A 16,732-nucleotide genomic window follows, 5' to 3' on the forward strand; every position below is an offset into this window, starting at 1 on the left:
TATAGTTAGCTAACTCTAGAAATGAATCAGGGTTAGAGATTTTTTCTAGTGTTTGTAAACTTCTAACGCTTCGTGTATCATTGCTTCCCCTTCGCTTTAGATTTCAACTAACTATTAACCAAGTATCTATTAAAATTAGTGACCATGGCTTCTTCTATGAGACGCTTAACTTGTATTGAACCCGAGTTCTTGTGTTATTTATTCTAGAGAGATTGTTAGGCCACTTTGTATTGAAACATTCTTCTGTTTTGAGAAAATTTCTACCATTTTATCATTGGGAAGTCGATTTCACTTTGTCTCTGGGGGGTATATGTCCACTACCATGCATATAGTGATACCATTTTGAACAATTAGATTGAAGTCTAAAGCGAAATGGAGGTTTTAATTGATTGTGGTTATGTGTGTAGGTTAGTATTATGTACGTTCAGTTCAAGGAGGAAGAACATGCTCAAGATGCGCTTCAGAATCTCACTGGGAGGTTCTATGCAGGTTAGTTCCCTTCTTTTTCTTATCTTGATATGTTACGAACAACGTGATCGATAGTTGCGATGGTATGATGGTTTTATCGTCGCTGTAATATATTTCGCCGAAGTCACTTTCCTGTCTTTTGATTGATTCGTGATTGGTAGATGTATTGTGCTACATGACAGTTCAGTGTTAATGGTTGATAGTTGTATGGTTTTTCCATATGTTAATTGGGGTTCAGACTTCACTACGATCACTTCGAATTTCGTCCAATTTTCTCTTATCCTCTGTTTGGTTCTTGAGAAACTGTATTGTGCTGGATTTACTTCATTTAGCAGTTTACATGTTTTCTTATATTTATTTATTTCTTTTCTTTTGCTGCAGCCATGTCTGTCGAAGAAGATAGAATGTGAAACATTGTGAGGGCCAGTTCCTTGGATTTCAATGCCTGGACTTCTTTAATTGAAGAGACAGAGGGTTGTAGAGGTGCGTTAACTGGATTTTTGTGTCATTAGATGAATTGTTTGGGTGAGTGTGAATCATCTAAGGTTGCAAAAGATAAGGTTTTGCCAGAGAAATTGTTGTTATTTAAATGTGAATAATATGAGGTTGCAAAACTATGAACTTCATTGTACTTTCTACATGTTCTTAGATATTTCTGTGATTGTCAGTTGCCTTAGCATACCATGGTCTGCCCATGGTTTCGCATTAGTGATTGCATGCTACATTTTCTAAATAAGATTTTTCTTATCATTATCTATTCGAGAGGCTGTTTTTTGGCAAGAGATGTGACTATGATTTATTGTATAGGATATTATCATCACATGGATGCTTGAAGGCACATAACAGTTACCTTGACCTCTAAGAATATATGTATGGCAAATGAGCGTTGCTTAATCAAACTTACTGCTATATGCTTGATATTATTAATACATGAGTACATGCTTTATCATCGAAGAAATGAAATTCAATTATGATATAAGTACATACTTTCTTGTTGACAAATTGGTTAAGATTCATGGCGACAATTTGATTATGGATTAATGATGCTTTTGTTTGTGGAACTGATTTTTATTCTATTTGCAGAATTAGGCGGGTAGTTGTCATCACACAAAAGTTCGTCTTTGAGGTCGTAACTGATGCTCTTCACTAGGCCACTAAATTATTCTCCTATTTTCCTCTTGCCTCGTGGCACACTCCTTTTCTAATTTTTCTGTCACTTACTAGCTAAATGTATTGTGATCTTACAGGCTTGAGAATTAGCACAACACTTAAAGACTTGCTTTGTATTTTGTTGGTATGGTGCTTTTTTGTGATCAAATTGGTTGCCCTATGGATACAGAGGATGTGCTTGGGAGATTACTTTGTGTTTTTTGGTATGATTTTATTTTGTAGTCATCATTAGGTACCTTTGTCAACTTTAGGATGTGCATCAATTGTAAGAGCAACAAAACAATTCAAATTTTTTGTTTGTGCCAAAACTTCCAATTGTATTGTAATTGACAATATTTACTAATTAATCTAAGTATTTGGAGTTTAATGTGTTTATGATGATTATTGTTATCTTTCTATTGTATTCTTTTCAATATTAATTTAGATGTTATGAAATGAGGTCTGTCTAAAATGAATTGTTAAAATAAAAATTAAAATAAATGTAAACTACGGCATGCAAAATCAACATTAACTGTTGATGGTAGTATTCTTTTAGGATGTACGACGTATGCCGTAATTGCCTTTACAGTGTTACGACACTTAATAAACGCCGTATCTAATATAAATTACAGCATATATGTATGCTGTAATTGGTTTTGCAGTATTACGACTCTCCATTAACGCCGTATCTAATACCAATTAAGGCTCACAATGCACGTCTTAAAGATCGTTTATGATGTGTTTTGCTTAAATTATTCACGACTACTAGAGTACGTCGTATTTGACAAAACATCTTTTATGACATGGGCTTTTATTGCTTGGGGGCTCACGCCGTGAGTAACCGTTTACGGCGCTCTTTATGCGCCGTAAAAGACCAGTTCTGTTGTAGTGCATAAATAAAACTTCCAGTATTGAGATAAATTGACTCTGAATTCTCTTCCCAATTCCAGGCAACTTCTTCATCAAATACAATGTCTCTTGATAATACTAGTTTCTTGGATAGTGGATCAAATACCCTATACCCCTTTTCACAAGTTGCACATCCCACAAATACTCATTTGAAGCTTTTAGGCTCAAGCTTATGTCTGTGTTCACTTGGAACATGAACATAGCATAGTGAACCAAATACTCTCAGGTGTGTTATTCCTGGTTTCCTCCCAGAATAAGTTTCAAAAGGTGTGATGTTGTTCAAAGTCCTTATGGGACATCTGTTTAGAATATACACTGATGTGTGAACTGCTTCTGCCTAGAGAAAGTATGGCATTCTCTTCTTATGCAACATGGATTTAGCCATCTCAATCACAGTTCTGCTCTTCCTCTTCACTACTCCATTTTGTTGTGCAGTATATGCAAGAGTGAACTGTCTTTGTATTCTTTTTTTTTTTCACAGAATAGATCGAATTCAAATGACTTGAACTCCCCTCCTCTATCACTTCTCAGACATTTAACCTTGAATCCACTTTGTAACTCTGCCATAACTTTGAATTTTTTAAAATAATTGAATGTTTCAGACTTGTATCTTAGAAAATAGACCTAAGTTATTCTGGTGAGATCATCTATTAACAGCATGAAATACTTATTTCTAGCAATTGAATCATTCTTCATAGGTCTACACATATCAACATGAATTAGTTCAAGTGGAGCAGTTGCTTTTTGCACTTAATTTCTTGGAAACTCTTTTATGTGTTGTTTTCCAAATTGGTAACCTTCACAGATTGTAGTCTTCAAGCTGAGGCAAACCATGCACCATTTCTTTGTCTCTCAATTGTTTGAGACCATTAAAGTGTAAGTGCCCAAATGTCCTGTGCCAAGTCTCAGTAGAGCGAGTGACACTAGCTTTCAAAGCCACCTGATTCTCAGATAATAAAGTCAATGAATAACACTTATTCACTTTCTTCTTCACTTTCACAACCAAGTATTCTAGTGATGGACCATCAAACACATTGCACATTCCACCACCAAACACCAAGAAATATCCATGCTCATCCATTTGACCAACACTTAGCAAGTTTTCTTTTAAGCTAGATGGGTACATTACTTCTCTAACATACTTTCTGCCTTTGTTTGTATCAATCACCAATGAACCCATTCCTGCAACATTCACAAGGTCTCCAGTTGGCATTTGAACTTTGCCATCTATGTTGGTTCTCACATCAACAAGCAATTCCACATTTCCTATCATGTGGTTGCTACAACCACTATCAATGTACCACTCTTCATTCACCTTTGGTTCTGTGACTGTGATATTTGCATAAAACAGATTTCCTGTCATCTCTCCACTTGATTAGCATTGTTTGCCTTTTGCACTATTTTAGCCGCATTACATTCTCCAGCCCAATGTCCAAATTTATCACAATTGAAGCATTTTGGCTTCCCTTTGTATCTACACTCACCAAAATGGTACTTAGAACACACCTTGCACCGAGGCTTTGCAACCTTTTGACTCATTGACTGAGATACATTCATATTTTGATAAGTATTCATGGGAGATTTCTGCTGAAACTTAGGTTTTGATTCCCATTTCTTTCCTTTAGAATTCCAGTTTCTCTGAAATCTGGATGAACCAGAATGAGCACCACCTTTGTTTTGTTCCTTTGGATTCACAGAGAGTGAAACAAAGGCTCTCTCAGTGGTATCAACACTGTGCAAATCGAAACGTTGTTCTTGGCTTTTCAAAATTGCCACAACCTCCTGTAATTCTACAGTCTTCAAACACTTTGTATTCTCAATGACTAGACATATGGGATCATATGGTTTAATAAGGCTAATTAGAACTTTTTGTACAAGTTTTTCATTAGACAAAATTTCACCAAACGTTTTCATCTGATTAATCAAGTCATTTAGCCTAGTAAGATAACCAGATAGAGTTTCATCATCACGCATTATAGCATATTCGAATTCAGGTCTCAGATTTTGCAATTTCACAGACCTTACCTGATCACCACCATGGTACTCACCATACAATAAATCCCATGTCATCTTTGCTGATTTTGCATTGGCGATTCGTGGGAAGATTTGATTTGAAACTACATTTTGTATGATTCCCAAAGCCTTTGGGTCTTTCATCAACACAACAGCCATTTCTTCATCTCCATCATCCTCCGATGATCCTTCAACCTTCTTCTTATTTGAATCAGAAGTTTTAACTCCATTCTCCACCAGATTCCATAACCTAAGTGATTTGAAAATTGTCACCATCTTGATTCTCCAGAACTCGGAGTTCTCACCTAAGAAAATTGGAGTTCTCACTTCTGAGTCTCCAGATCCAGACATCTTTGGCCCGAATGGGTTGATTTCTCTTCTCAGATGATAACTGGACTCTAGTGACCTTCACTGAGCTTCAAGTAAGCTTCGATTCAGCTCAGTGGATTCACAAATCTATGCCCAGGCTCAGATGATTGAACTTGGCTCTGATGCCATGTTGGGTTTTTAGATCACTAGGCCTGCCCTACTCTAACGACATTGATACTGTCCCCAACTTAACCACCTGCCCAATCCGTCAGGTGTGGGGTTTTACCATAAAATGCCTCGATATTAGTTAGAGTGGCGTAATACTATTTAAACCCCTTGGTTTCTTTTCACCCCACCGATGTGGGACTTTAACAAGTTATCGCAGAAATAGTTGGCGACTATAATGCTTTCCTTTTTAGATCATCCCTGTACGTAGGGCCTTTATGAACTTCTATGGCAAGAAATATGCTTGATCGTTGTTGATAAATTAGAATCATCAAAATATTTCCTCGCTGAAAGTTCGTCATTTTGTCGGTAAAAGTTGCTCCTTGCTGTTAGACAGAGGAAAATAGAAAAAATTCTGAAAACATTGTGAGGAAATTAGGATCTATTTATTGATTTGCAAAAACTCCCCTCCAAACTTGTACAAAGCTAGCAATTTTTTTCTTTAAAATTTAATATTAACCGATTAACTCTCTAAATTATTATAAATAGCCAATTTCTCCTATGCATTTAGATTTTGAATTTTTTTTCATCCAAGTTTTCATCATCGTGGTCACTCAGACATACATGGCAAATGTATAAGGGCAAATTGGGCAAAAAGCCATTATTTTGCAGCTGCTAATTGGACTCTCGGGGCTAATTCAAACATAAGTACGAAGTCAACTAGCAAAAAAGAAGACAAGAAAAAATAATCCGTTGTACACATTAGGAATAAAATTACTTGATTGCCCCCAAACATTTTCCGTGTGACCAAAAGTGATTAGAAAATTGGATGGAAAATTTCAAAATCTAATGTTAGGGGAAAATTGGTTAATTATAAACTTCAAGGAGGTAGGTGGCTAAAACTTAAGTTCAGAGGAAAACTAGCAATTCCGTACAAGTTCGCAGGGGTGGAGGCCCCGGGAAAGGAGGCGGAGGGGGGAGGGGAATTGACAAATACCTCTTGTTGTTATTGTGGGCCGTTTGAATAATTTTTTTTTTTATATTTTAAAGAAGCCACTTCCTAAATTAATCCCTTAAAAAAGTTTGTACAACCCAAATATGTAATGTTTAAACAAAAATACTACTCTTACGACATTTTTTTTTATCTCAATTGTACCACCTCTAATAGAGATGAAACCCACTTATGTGGTGAACCCAATCTCTATTAAAGAGATGATACAAATATGATAAATGTATCATTACTCTTAAATATTAAGCTTTGTGCACGATGAAATTTTTTTTTTTGGATGATTAACCATTGGGGATATATGAGTGAGGGGAATGCAGGTTTCAGCGATAAAACAAATTTTTTTTTTTTTTTCAATTTGATCGATATAGATAGTAAATTTTTTATTTTTTATTTTTGAACAAATATAGATAGTAAATCATTTAACTAATAATATACGGATCGATGAAGGAAACAAAAAGGTTTGGGTGGGTGGCTGAATCTCTTTTCTCACTAATTTATGGAGTGACAAGCTTCTATTGGATGACGGTTTTTTAGTTTGATGCATGTAAATAGTAAATTATTTAACTAATAATACATGGTTTTTTCGATGAAGAAAAAAAAGAGAGAGAGAGAGGTTTGGGCTGTGTGGCTGGGTCTGTGAATCTCTTTCTCACTAATTTATGGCTTGTGGCAAGCGTTTGGATGGTGGTTGGACCCATTGATAAAATGTGCTTGAAAGTCCACCCATGGATGGCAAGGGCGAAGGCTTGAAACATGCTCTCCAACCCAAAAACCCTCATCCAGCAGGCCAAGAAGAAGAGGGCAGCGTGAGCAACTTATGCTCAGCCCTTAAGCTAGCGGGCAAGGCTAGTGTCAACATGATGTCAGTCATGTTGTTTATTTTTATTTTTTTTATTATTTTTTTTATTTTTTTGTGTCTGGCGTGTGCAATGAACACATGAACTCGGCAAGTGAGCCAACAACTTCGGTTGTCATGGGGCCCACTGCATAATCTAACAGCCACCACCAACGACTCTATGACATGGCAATTTGTAAGTCATTAAATTTTAAACAGCCTGATGGTCTGGACTATTGGATTTCCAACAGTAAAAAATCGAAAAACTTATCATTTTGACATGTGTCACGTTCTAATGCATATGATTTTAGATCTGTTTGGAAATGAATGGCCATGATTAATCCAACAGTTCAAAATTATTAAAAAAAGGGGATATTTTTTTTTATTATTCTATAAATACTAAACCATCTTTTGCATTTCTCTCATCACAACTCCATATTTATTTTTACTCCAATCTTCTAAATTTGTTTTCAACTTTTCAAATCCTTTTATTACTAAAAAAATGAATGAGAAGGTACTTTGTTCAGTTGAGGAAGATGTTGCTTTGCTTTGTTTTTCACTTTCCAAATCCTTTTATTACTAAGAATAACATTGTTTCAATATCGTAGTTGGTTATCTTAGTATGCTATGCTTTTGCCTTGCATTTGAAATAAATTATTGAAATTAGACAATCGTTTTATTTAAAAAAAATAAACTTACCAAGTTCACACTTAAACATACTTGCACAAACTTACAAAGTTCAGCACACTTGCAAATAACACAATTAAAATTAAACACACCAACAAACATGGATTACACTTACAAGGCCAAACAAAGCATACATACATACATACATACATACATACATATATATATATATATATGTGTGTGTGTGTGTGTATTATATTTATGAACAGTATTTTCCTTACTCTTGTCTTTGCCCAACGGGTAGAGTTGCACAAAGACAAGTATTGTTCATGGTAAAAAGTACGGGCAAGCCAGCTGCCTTGTTCTTACACTTGCGCTCACCAAACGGGTGAAACTGCTATTATGATCGGTCTGAAGTAGACGCGCTTATTCTTGGGTGAGGAAATTATCAGTCTCCTTAACAAGAATAACAGCCAACTGGAGCTGAAGTTGTGGATCCGGAACCCCATCATGTAGCTTTTCATATTGTAGGACCAAATTCACCACGCTGCCCTCATCATGAACTCCTAATTTTGGAGTAACTTGTAAAGTGATCTTAAAGCTCTTGTATCGATCTAGAGGGTTTCCTTCAAGCACTGTGAAAGTCACCGAATGATTTACATCGTCTATGGCTTCAGTTAACTCCTTGGAAAAAGTTGGTTTCCCATCTGCTAACATTTAATCACAAAATCAATTACTTGCTTCATCCACAAAAAAACATGTCGACATATATAGTAAGTGTAGAAAAAGGTATGTAGGCTAAAAATTATATTTGTTATTGATACATGAATGTGGAAAAATGGAAGAGAATGCAAATGGAAGAGAATGCTTATGGAAGAGAATGCAAATGGAAGAGAATGCTTAATTTTTTCTCATTGTGTTTCTCTACAAGATTACAAGGATATATATACATGATACAAGTGTGTAGGTAGGACAAGGTAGCCGTCCTAGTGTGTAGGTAGGACGGCTGTAGAGGACAAGGTAGCCGTCCTAGTGTGTAGGTAGGACAAGGTAGGACGGCTGTAGGACGGCTTGACGGCTGTAGGACGGCTTATTCTTCCAATAATAATATTATATACAATTACACAAGGACTCCAACCATATTCCTTATTTGTCTAACACTCCCCCTCAAGTTGGAGAGTGGATGTCAAGAACTCCCAACTTGCGTAACATACCCGAAAACTTTTCTTTCCCAAGAGGTTTGGTAAACAAGTCTGCCAACTGTTGTGCCGTACCCACATGCTTGGTCTCTATTGTGCCATCTACAATCTTATCTCGTATAAAGTGACAATCCATCTCAATGTGACGAGTTCGTTCATGAAAAACAGGATTGGCAGCTATATGTAACGCTGCTTGATTATCACAAAATAAAATGGAAGGACCATCCAAAGGAATGTTCAAATCCTTCAACAAAAAACGAAGCCAAACTATCTCGCAACAAGCACCTGCCATGGCCCTATATTCTGCCTCTGCTGAAGAGAGCGAAACGGTTTTCTGTCGTTTCGTCCGCCAAGAAATCAAAGAACCGCCCAAGAATACACAATACCCAGTAGTCGAACGGCGAGTGATAGGGCAACCTGCCCAATCAGAATCACAAAACGCAGTTAACTTGGTCTGGTTGTTAGAACGAAATAATAAACCTTGACCTAGAGTAGCCTTCAAATAACGAACAATACGAAGCGCAGCATCCATATGAGATATCCTTGGCTCGTACATAAAACGGCTTAGAACATGCACAGAATAGGTGATATCCGGCCGAGTGATAGTGAGATATATTAACCGACCTACTAATCGTCGATACTTTTCAGGATCCTTGAGAAGTTCTCCTTTATCAGATAATTTTGTGTCATCCATAGGAAAAGCAATGGGTCGTGCTCCCAAAAAACCATAGTCCTTGAGAATCTCTAATGCATACTTGCGTTGAGAAATATAAATCCCTTGTTTGGAACGAGAAACCTCAATACCCAAAAAATATTTTAAATCACCAAGGTCTTTTATCCGAAAATGATCACGGAGAAAAGACTTCAGAGAATTAATGGCACTAGCATCATTGCCTGTAATCACAATATCATCCACAATGGTTAAGAAATAATGAGCACCAGAAAGAGAAGATTGACGATTCGGGCCCCAAATATCACAATGAATTAAAGCAAAAGGGAAAGTTGATGAAATTGAACTCAAAAGAAAAGGTTGACGAGTTTGTTTTGCCAACGGACAAACATCACAAATATGACTAGAATCAAAAGTACAATTAAGAGAGCTAGACGCTAAAGCTTGCAAACGAGTGGAGGAGGGGTGACCTAGACGCCTATGCCAGAGGGAGGAGGGGATGGTAATGATGTTGCAAAGAGGTTGACGGGTGGGGAGAGAAGAGGTAAGGGCCACAAGGTAATACAGATCGCCACGTCGCTTACCCACACCAATCATCGCCTTCGAAACCAAGTCCTGCAAAACACACCAAGAAGGAAAGAAGGTTATGGAACACGATAATCCATCTGTAAGTTTACCAACCGATAAAAGGTCCACTCGGAAATTAGGGACACATAAAACATCCTTCAAAGTAACTGATGAATTTAAAGGAAGAGTGCCGGTAAAAGTAATGGGAGCGGAAGCACCACTAGGCAAAGAAACAGGTGGCAAATGTGAAGGAGAACGATTAACCAAACATGAAGCGGAAGAAGTAATATGATCCGTAGCACCACTGTCAAGAATCCATTGACCATGACGAGAGGTGACAGGTAACAAACCTTGGGCAAAATCAGTAGTGAGCACGACATTGGCCTGAGGAGGGGTGGTGGTGTCACGTAGAGCAGCTAGAACACGGGAGTGCTGCTCGGCAGAGAGGTCAGGCATGGCAAGCTGCAAGTCATGCAAAGTGGGCTGGGCCCCGTGCACTTGGTGGGTCGCTGGAGTAGAAGAGGAGGCGGGGGCCTGGGTGCCTTGCACGTGATGGGCCTGGGTGAAATTATGGGGCCGGGAAGCAGAAAACCGTGGCTGCCGGGGAGGACTGGAAGGTGCATGGCTGCGGGAAGAACTGGAAGCAGTGGCACGGCACGGTGGTCGCCACGGTTGGCCATGGAGGGGATGGCCAACGGGATAGCCATGAAGTTTATGGCAGGTGTCTCGGGTATGATAATCAAAATTGCAGTAGGTGCAGTGGAGGGGAGGACGAGCAGAGGAGGGACGGGACAGGCCACGAACAGCTATGGCAGCAGGTTGATCGACAGAGCGGAGGACGCCCAGGGAGCGTTGTTTTTCAGCTTGAGACACCGAGGAACAGGCCTGACGAACAGTGGGAAGGGGATTCATTAAAAGAATCTAGTCACGAACAGCAGCAAAGGATTCGTTGAGGCCCATTAAAAATTGCATGAGTTGTTGACGGTCATGCTTGGCGTTGCAAGAGCACGTGCAGCCATCATTATAAGAAGCATTATTAACATCAAGCTGATGAAGAGACCAAGACTGACTAGCAGCAAGAGCAAGAAGACAACGCACCGTAATCATCTTAGCAGTAGGAGAAAAAGTGTCATGATAATCAATACCTTCAGCCTGAGTGAAGCCTTTAGCAACCAAACGAGCTTTGTAGCGGTCAATAGAGCCGTCGGAATTGTGCTTGAGTTTGTACACCCACTTGCAACCAATGGGAATTTTGCCAGGGGGCAAGGAAGTTAAAGTCCAAGTACCATTAGCATGTAAAGCTTGAAGCTCCTCAGTCATAGCACGTTGCCAATTGGGGTCAGTGGCAGCCTCGGCAAAGGAGGAAGGCTCCACAGTCCGACTGACAGAGTTAATGTAAGAAAAATGCCTGGGAGAGTAACGGTGATAAGAGAGAAAATTATAAAGTGGATATCGCGTACCTTGTGTAGAACCGGGTTGCGAAGTCGAAGATGGGTGGGATGGCAGAATCACCTGCGAGCAAACGTAGTCTTTTAAATAGGATGGAGGTTTATGGGCACGGGAAGAGGTGCGGGGAAGGGGAGGAACGGGTAATGGGGCAGCAAGGGAATCTGTGGGAGGCGTGGAAGGGGAGGAAGGTGGAGGAGGGTGAGGCGTCGGGGCAGGAAGGGGTGGGTTATATGTAAAGTCCAGAGGGGGTGGGATGGGTAGGGTAGGCGAAGAGGAAGGGATAGGAGGGTGAGAAACGGCATAAGGGAAAGTAGTTTCGTGAAAGATGACGTCTCGACTAGTGAAAATGCGGTGATTGTCGAGATCGTAAAGGGTATAGGCCTTTTGTCCATGAGGATAACCGAGAAAAATGCAACGATGAGCCCGAGGGGAAAATTTGGTGGTGGGAGTGACAGAGGTGGCATATACCAGACAACCAAAGACGCGGAAGTGGTCATAAGATGGGGTTTTCGAAAAGAGAACCTCAAATGGGGATTTATGATGGAGAAGACGGGTAGGGAGACGATTGATGAGATAAGTAGCGGTAAGAACACATTCCCCCCAAAACTTGATAGGAAGATGAGATTGAAAACGAAGGGCGCGAGCGGTTTCAAGAAGATGACGATGTTTTCTTTCAACAACGCCATTTTGTTGGGGGGTATAAACACAAGAAGTTTGTAAAAGCACCCCATGATCAGAGAAAAAACTACGAAGAGATAAAAATTCACCACCATTGTCAGTACGAATGCATTGGATGGTACTGTGGAATTGGGTAGTGACATAAGCAAAAAAATCCTTAATTAATTGTTGAGTGTCAGATTTATGTTTCATGAGGAAGACCCACATAAAGCGAGAAAAATCATCCCATACAGCTTGGACAGAGGTGGAAAAAAGCACAGATTCTTGAAGGTCAGGTTCCAAGGAATGCAGAAGCCAAGAGAGAATCATGTCATTGCAACGACGCCAAGCCGCGTGAGCATCAGGGTCGTCGGAGGAAGAAGGTTCTTGGATATCGCCAGTGATGAAACCAAGTTTATTCTTGGCACTCAAGGAAAGCTGCATGCCACGGGCCCAGGATGTGTAGTTATCACCATTCAACTTCTTGGATACAAGGACAAGATTCGGGTGGTCGGAATGATGAAGGGAAAAAACACCATCGGAAGAAGAAGAGTCAGCCATGGGAACGGCAGAGAAAGCTGCCGAAAAAAAAAATTAGGGCTAGGGTTATAAACCTGCTCTGTATACCATGTAGAAAAAGGTATGTAGGCTAAAAATTATATTTGTTATTGATACATGAATGTGGAAAAATGGAAGAGAATGCAAATGGAAGAGAATGCTTATGGAAGAGAATGCAAATGGAAGAGAATGCTTAATTTTTTCTCATTGTGTTTCTCTACAAGATTACAAGGATATATATACATGATACAAGTGTATAGGTAGGACAAGGTAGCCGTCCTAGTGTGTAGGTAGGACGGCTGTAGAAGACAAGGTAGCCGTCCTAGTGTGTAGGTAGGACAAGGTAGGACGGCTGTAGGACGGCTTGACGGCTGTAGGACGGCTTATTCTTCCAATAATAATATTATATACAATTACACAAGGACTCCAACCATATTCCTTATTTGTCTAACAGTAAGAGAACGATCTTTGAGCCACACTTACCTTCAATATAATCCCACAAGAAGACACAACCCACTTTACCCCATTCACCTTCAAGTAATTTATGACTCGGAACTTTGTCGGGGCTGATGTTGCATATTTCGTACGGTGTTCGTGCGAAGAATTCATGGAACCTGTTTGCTTCAGACTTGATTTCAACACTCGTCTCCACCTTGCTAGAATTTGACATTTTCCACCAGTACCAGAGTTGAAGGAAAAACAACTTTGGCCCTTACACTTATATAGAAGAAAAGAGGGAAACAAAAACTTTACAAGAACCTAACAATTTGCCCATGCCATCAGACATGGATGTATTTATTCACTAAAAAAAAATGCGTTAGTTGTATTATTTTACTAGAACCGAACAATTTGCCCAGTAGACATGGATGGTGGAATATCTTGATCAATATTATTCCTCGTTTGCTCTCGTCGTTTCTAAGAAAACAATGTTTTCTGGTTTTATTATATAACTGGACACAAAATGTTTTGATCTTGTTCGTTTCTCTGTTTGTATGCTTTTATACATGTTATTTCTAAACAATTTGTTTGTTTTATGGTGGGCATCTTTAAAAGTAAGATACCCATTTGTTTTTAGAGAAATGTTGTTATCACCTAAAAGTTTAAGTGTGTATTTGTAATTATTTATATTTAAAAAGAAAAATATTTTTACAATGAATGCACAATTAGATTTTTGTAGTGTAAATTTTCTGCCTTCAATTTCGACTACTCGAAATATATGATCCGATTGACCCCCTAACATTGAGGTTTAAATATTTACGGCTAGGGAAGACGAATTCACCCAAACCACGAACTCCTTTTCTTAGGAAATAAATTGAAAGTTATAATCTAAGGCCAAATTCAAACCGAAACAACAACATTCTATTCTATAATTTCTCCTAGTCCTGATCGGTTAGGGATTCTAGTTAGTTCGTTTACAAACTACGTTGGCTAATATATTTCAGTTACAACTTCATATATAAATGCATTCTTCGTCGAATTAACAAATAATCAGTTTGTGTAATTAATTAAGAACAAGAGGACTCGAACAGAAGCAGCAAAACATGACCATGACCAACATCGACAACGTTTTGGAGCGGCCCATCAATTTCTCGATGGTGGATGAGGGCGTATTCCGATCAGGCTTCCCGCAGCCGTCAAACTTCCCATTCCTCCAATCCCTTCAACTCCGTTCCATTATCTATCTCTGCCCCGAGCCCTACCCGGAGGAGAGTTTGGAGTTTCTTCGGTCGCAAGGCATTCGGCTCTTCCAGTTCGGAATCGAGGGCAAGAAGGAGCGGTCTACGTCTCCGCTGATTCCAGCAGAGACCATCTCCGAGGCACTGAAAGTTTTGGTTGATGTTGAGAATCATCCGGTGTTGATCCACTGCAAACGCGGCAAGCATCGGACTGGTTGTCTGGTGGGTTGCCTGAGGAAATTTCAGAATTGGTGTTTGTCTTCGGCGTTAGAGGAGTACCAGCGGTTTGCCGGCGAAAAATCTAGGAGGACGGATTTGAGATTTATAGAGACGTTTGACGTATTGGGCCTCAAGGGGGACGCTTTCAGGGCATTCTCCGCCATTATTATTAAGCTTATGCTTCCGGAAAGAGGCGGTTGTTGTACAAACAAGAGTTGCAAATCCATAAACCCTAGGTGATGTTTTAGTTTTTACATGTTGAAATTTTATGCCCTTTTAGTTGTACCAAAAAGAAAATTCGTTCATTCGCTTAGGTACCGTTTGGTACGTGGGACGAGACGGAACAGAGTGGGACAAGGCGTTCCGTCCCACGTTTGGTGCGCTTAAAACGGGTGGAACGAGCTGTTCCACGAGACGAGTTTTGGGTGAATTTTCGTTCCACCTCACCCCCCTGGAACGACTCGTTCCACATCTGTGGAACACAAAATTATAACCTCTCCGTCTCCTTCTTCTTCCTCCCTGTTTCCATCCGAGGGCATCTTTGCTCCCGCTTCGTTCCGTCCCGTCCCATTCTGTTCCGTTCCGTCCCGTCTGCATACCAAACGGATACCTTAGTGACGGGTCCATATATGAGAGTGATTTTTTTGTTGTTGATTTAGCATAATCACGAAATTTAGACATGCTTATAAATTTAGTGCTCAATTTAGGAGTGGGACATTTTTATGAATATATGACATGCATGTTTACTTAAAAAATTAGAATGAAAAATCATGAATCGAGAAAGTCAAAAATACAATGAAAGAAATTCACATAAAATTAACTACCTCTGATAAATTTGTTTCCTGGAATGTGAATAAAAGGTCATGAATTAAGAAGTTGGAAATAAGATAGAATAAATCCGTATGAAATCAACTACTCCCTGATAAATTTGATTCTTGGCATGAGAAGTCATGAATTGATACGAAGTCTAATTCTAATTCTTTTGACCTATTTTTTCTATTTTTATTTTATTTTTTAGTTGTTGAATTATCAATGTAAAGTAGAACTCAAATACTTTTTGATTCCACGTAACCACATAAAAATCAAGAATTGAAACAGAGTAATTCTAATACTAATTCGTACTCTTACCTAGTGCAAAAAGTTGGAATTGTAAAAATTTAGAGCTGATCTTGGTGAAATATAGAACGTCATAGGACCATGATTCTGGAACTTCTTTCCCTCCTTCGACTGTGGTCGGCCTGGGTCAGATTTCTTCGTTCAGGGATTTACCTCTTCTGAATAGTCCGCCCTTGATGGGTCAACTCTAGCTAGTTTATCCAAGCATAGGAAGATGTGACAAAATACACAGAAAGTTGTTAGGATATCTTTCCTTTTTATAGTTGAGCGATGGTCTAGTCTAATCCAAATTTAGGGAAGGGGGATTCAAACTTGGCTACACTCGGATTCACATATTAGGATTGATTTTTAAATTAAATCCAGGTTTATCAAAAAATTTCAAAATTTTTAATGGAAACTTTTTTGTGAAGGTATTGAAGTTGGGATTGAAACAGAAGATAAAGCGTAATATAAAGTTACATTACAATTAACATGTTTATTAAATGAAAGTGACTAAATATTGAAAAAAAATGCTACACTGCGTGATCAACTCCGGCAACGAGTATTAGCACTGCATCCACGGTTGTAGGGGTTGCTCTGACTCTGAGCACCCGGCTTGCAGTTGTTGGAGGAAGCACCTCTCTGAGAGCAAGGCACAGTGTTTCTCTGCAGAGCGTCATAGCTTATGTTTCGTGAGGTGGCCAAGATGCGCCTGCTAATCTCCGAGTCCATGCCAAACTCATCATCACGATCATCCATGCACTCTGCTACAGAACCCTCACAGCGAGGTCTCACTGGAACCCAGCTCACACCATGATCGCCGCCTGCATCAACTGAGATGATCAGAGCGGCCACGAAGGCCAAGGAAAAGATAATCGCATAGGAATTGGCCATAGGTTTTGGTATGGTCTTTGTTTTTGGCTGCCAACTTGTATTTTGTTGTACGCTTGTTTAATAATTACAGAGGGAGACAGATGTGGCGGCAAGAGAGAGAAGAGAGAGTTGGTGAATTCTGATGTGTATATTATTGCACCCTAGTGTTATTTATAGTAGTAAAAAGTAGAAAAAAAGGGAAAGTCCTTGTTCTTTAATTAATCCATAGTAGTAAGAAGGGAAAATCCTTGTCTTTCAAGTAATCCATCTTAAATAAGACACAAT

The 16,732-nt window shown here is 39.2% G+C and overlaps 3 protein-coding genes and 1 pseudogene across 3 annotated transcripts; 1 reads left to right on the top strand and 3 right to left on the bottom strand.

Annotated features, from left to right (window-relative positions):
- Positions 1–3,885: 3,885 nt before the first annotated feature.
- On the bottom strand, positions 3,886–4,890 carry LOC137731210 (uncharacterized). Its single transcript, XM_068470314.1, has one exon. It carries the CDS (start codon positions 4,888–4,890, stop codon positions 3,886–3,888), a length of 1,005 nt encoding a protein of 334 aa, XP_068326415.1.
- A 2,912-nt stretch (positions 4,891–7,802) lies between these two features.
- LOC137730738 (MLP-like protein 43) lies at positions 7,803–13,254 on the bottom strand. The gene is made up of 2 exons (XM_068469696.2): positions 13,068–13,254; positions 7,803–8,191 (listed from the first exon to the last, which is right to left on the bottom strand). Exons 1-2 carry the CDS (start codon positions 13,252–13,254, stop codon positions 7,911–7,913), a joined length of 468 nt encoding a protein of 155 aa, XP_068325797.1. The 3' UTR covers positions 7,803–7,910.
- Positions 13,255–14,104: 850 nt separating this feature from the next.
- On the top strand, positions 14,105–14,715 carry LOC137731212 (inositol diphosphatase DSP3 pseudogene; annotated as a pseudogene).
- Positions 14,716–16,005: 1,290 nt separating this feature from the next.
- LOC137730558 (protein RALF-like 33) lies at positions 16,006–16,573 on the bottom strand. Its single transcript, XM_068469540.2, has one exon. The coding sequence runs from the start codon at positions 16,466–16,468 to the stop codon at positions 16,121–16,123; it is 348 nt and encodes a 115-aa protein (XP_068325641.1). The 5' UTR covers positions 16,469–16,573; the 3' UTR covers positions 16,006–16,120.
- Between the last annotated feature and the right edge of the window lie 159 nt (positions 16,574–16,732).

Source organism: Pyrus communis, chromosome 16 (genome assembly GCF_041283825.1).
Source record: "Pyrus communis isolate YQ-2024b chromosome 16, ASM4128382v1, whole genome shotgun sequence".
Lineage (NCBI taxonomy): Eukaryota > Viridiplantae > Streptophyta > Magnoliopsida > Rosales > Rosaceae > Pyrus > Pyrus communis.